The 215-nt window shown below is 52.1% G+C and overlaps 1 protein-coding gene across 1 annotated transcript in view; it reads left to right on the top strand.

Annotated features, from left to right (window-relative positions):
• Window positions 1–215, top strand: part of EMH_0072080 (uncharacterized protein) — a gene marked incomplete at both ends in the record, with an annotated part of 2882 nt that overhangs the window by 611 nt on the left and 2056 nt on the right. The window contains one exon of the mRNA XM_013499169.1: window positions 3–215. Within this exon, the coding sequence (XP_013354623.1) occupies window positions 3–215 (213 nt within the window). The remainder of the gene's footprint in view (window positions 1–2) is intronic.

Here is a 215-nt window from a genome sequence, read left to right as displayed (position 1 = left end):
AAGCCTCAGCAACATGGCCGCACGTAGAGACGATCTCTATTGAAGGATCAGCAGACCGCATCCAAGTTCCGGTGCTAATTTCTCAACAGAAATCAGAAACAGAACAGGATACCGCGTGTACAGACACCGCAGCAGCAACGCAACACCCCCATTCTCTGCCGCCAGAAAAGAGATTCCCCCTCTCTCCGAGAGGAAGCCTCCTTTTGCCTTCTTCT

The sequence above is a fragment of the Eimeria mitis genome, genomic scaffold (genome assembly GCF_000499745.2).
Source record: "Eimeria mitis Houghton genomic scaffold, Emh_scaff4059, whole genome shotgun sequence".
Taxonomy (NCBI): Eukaryota; Apicomplexa; class Conoidasida; order Eucoccidiorida; family Eimeriidae; genus Eimeria; species Eimeria mitis.
Note: the sequence above shows the minus strand (reverse complement) of the source record. Positions and strands in the feature narration are given on the sequence as shown.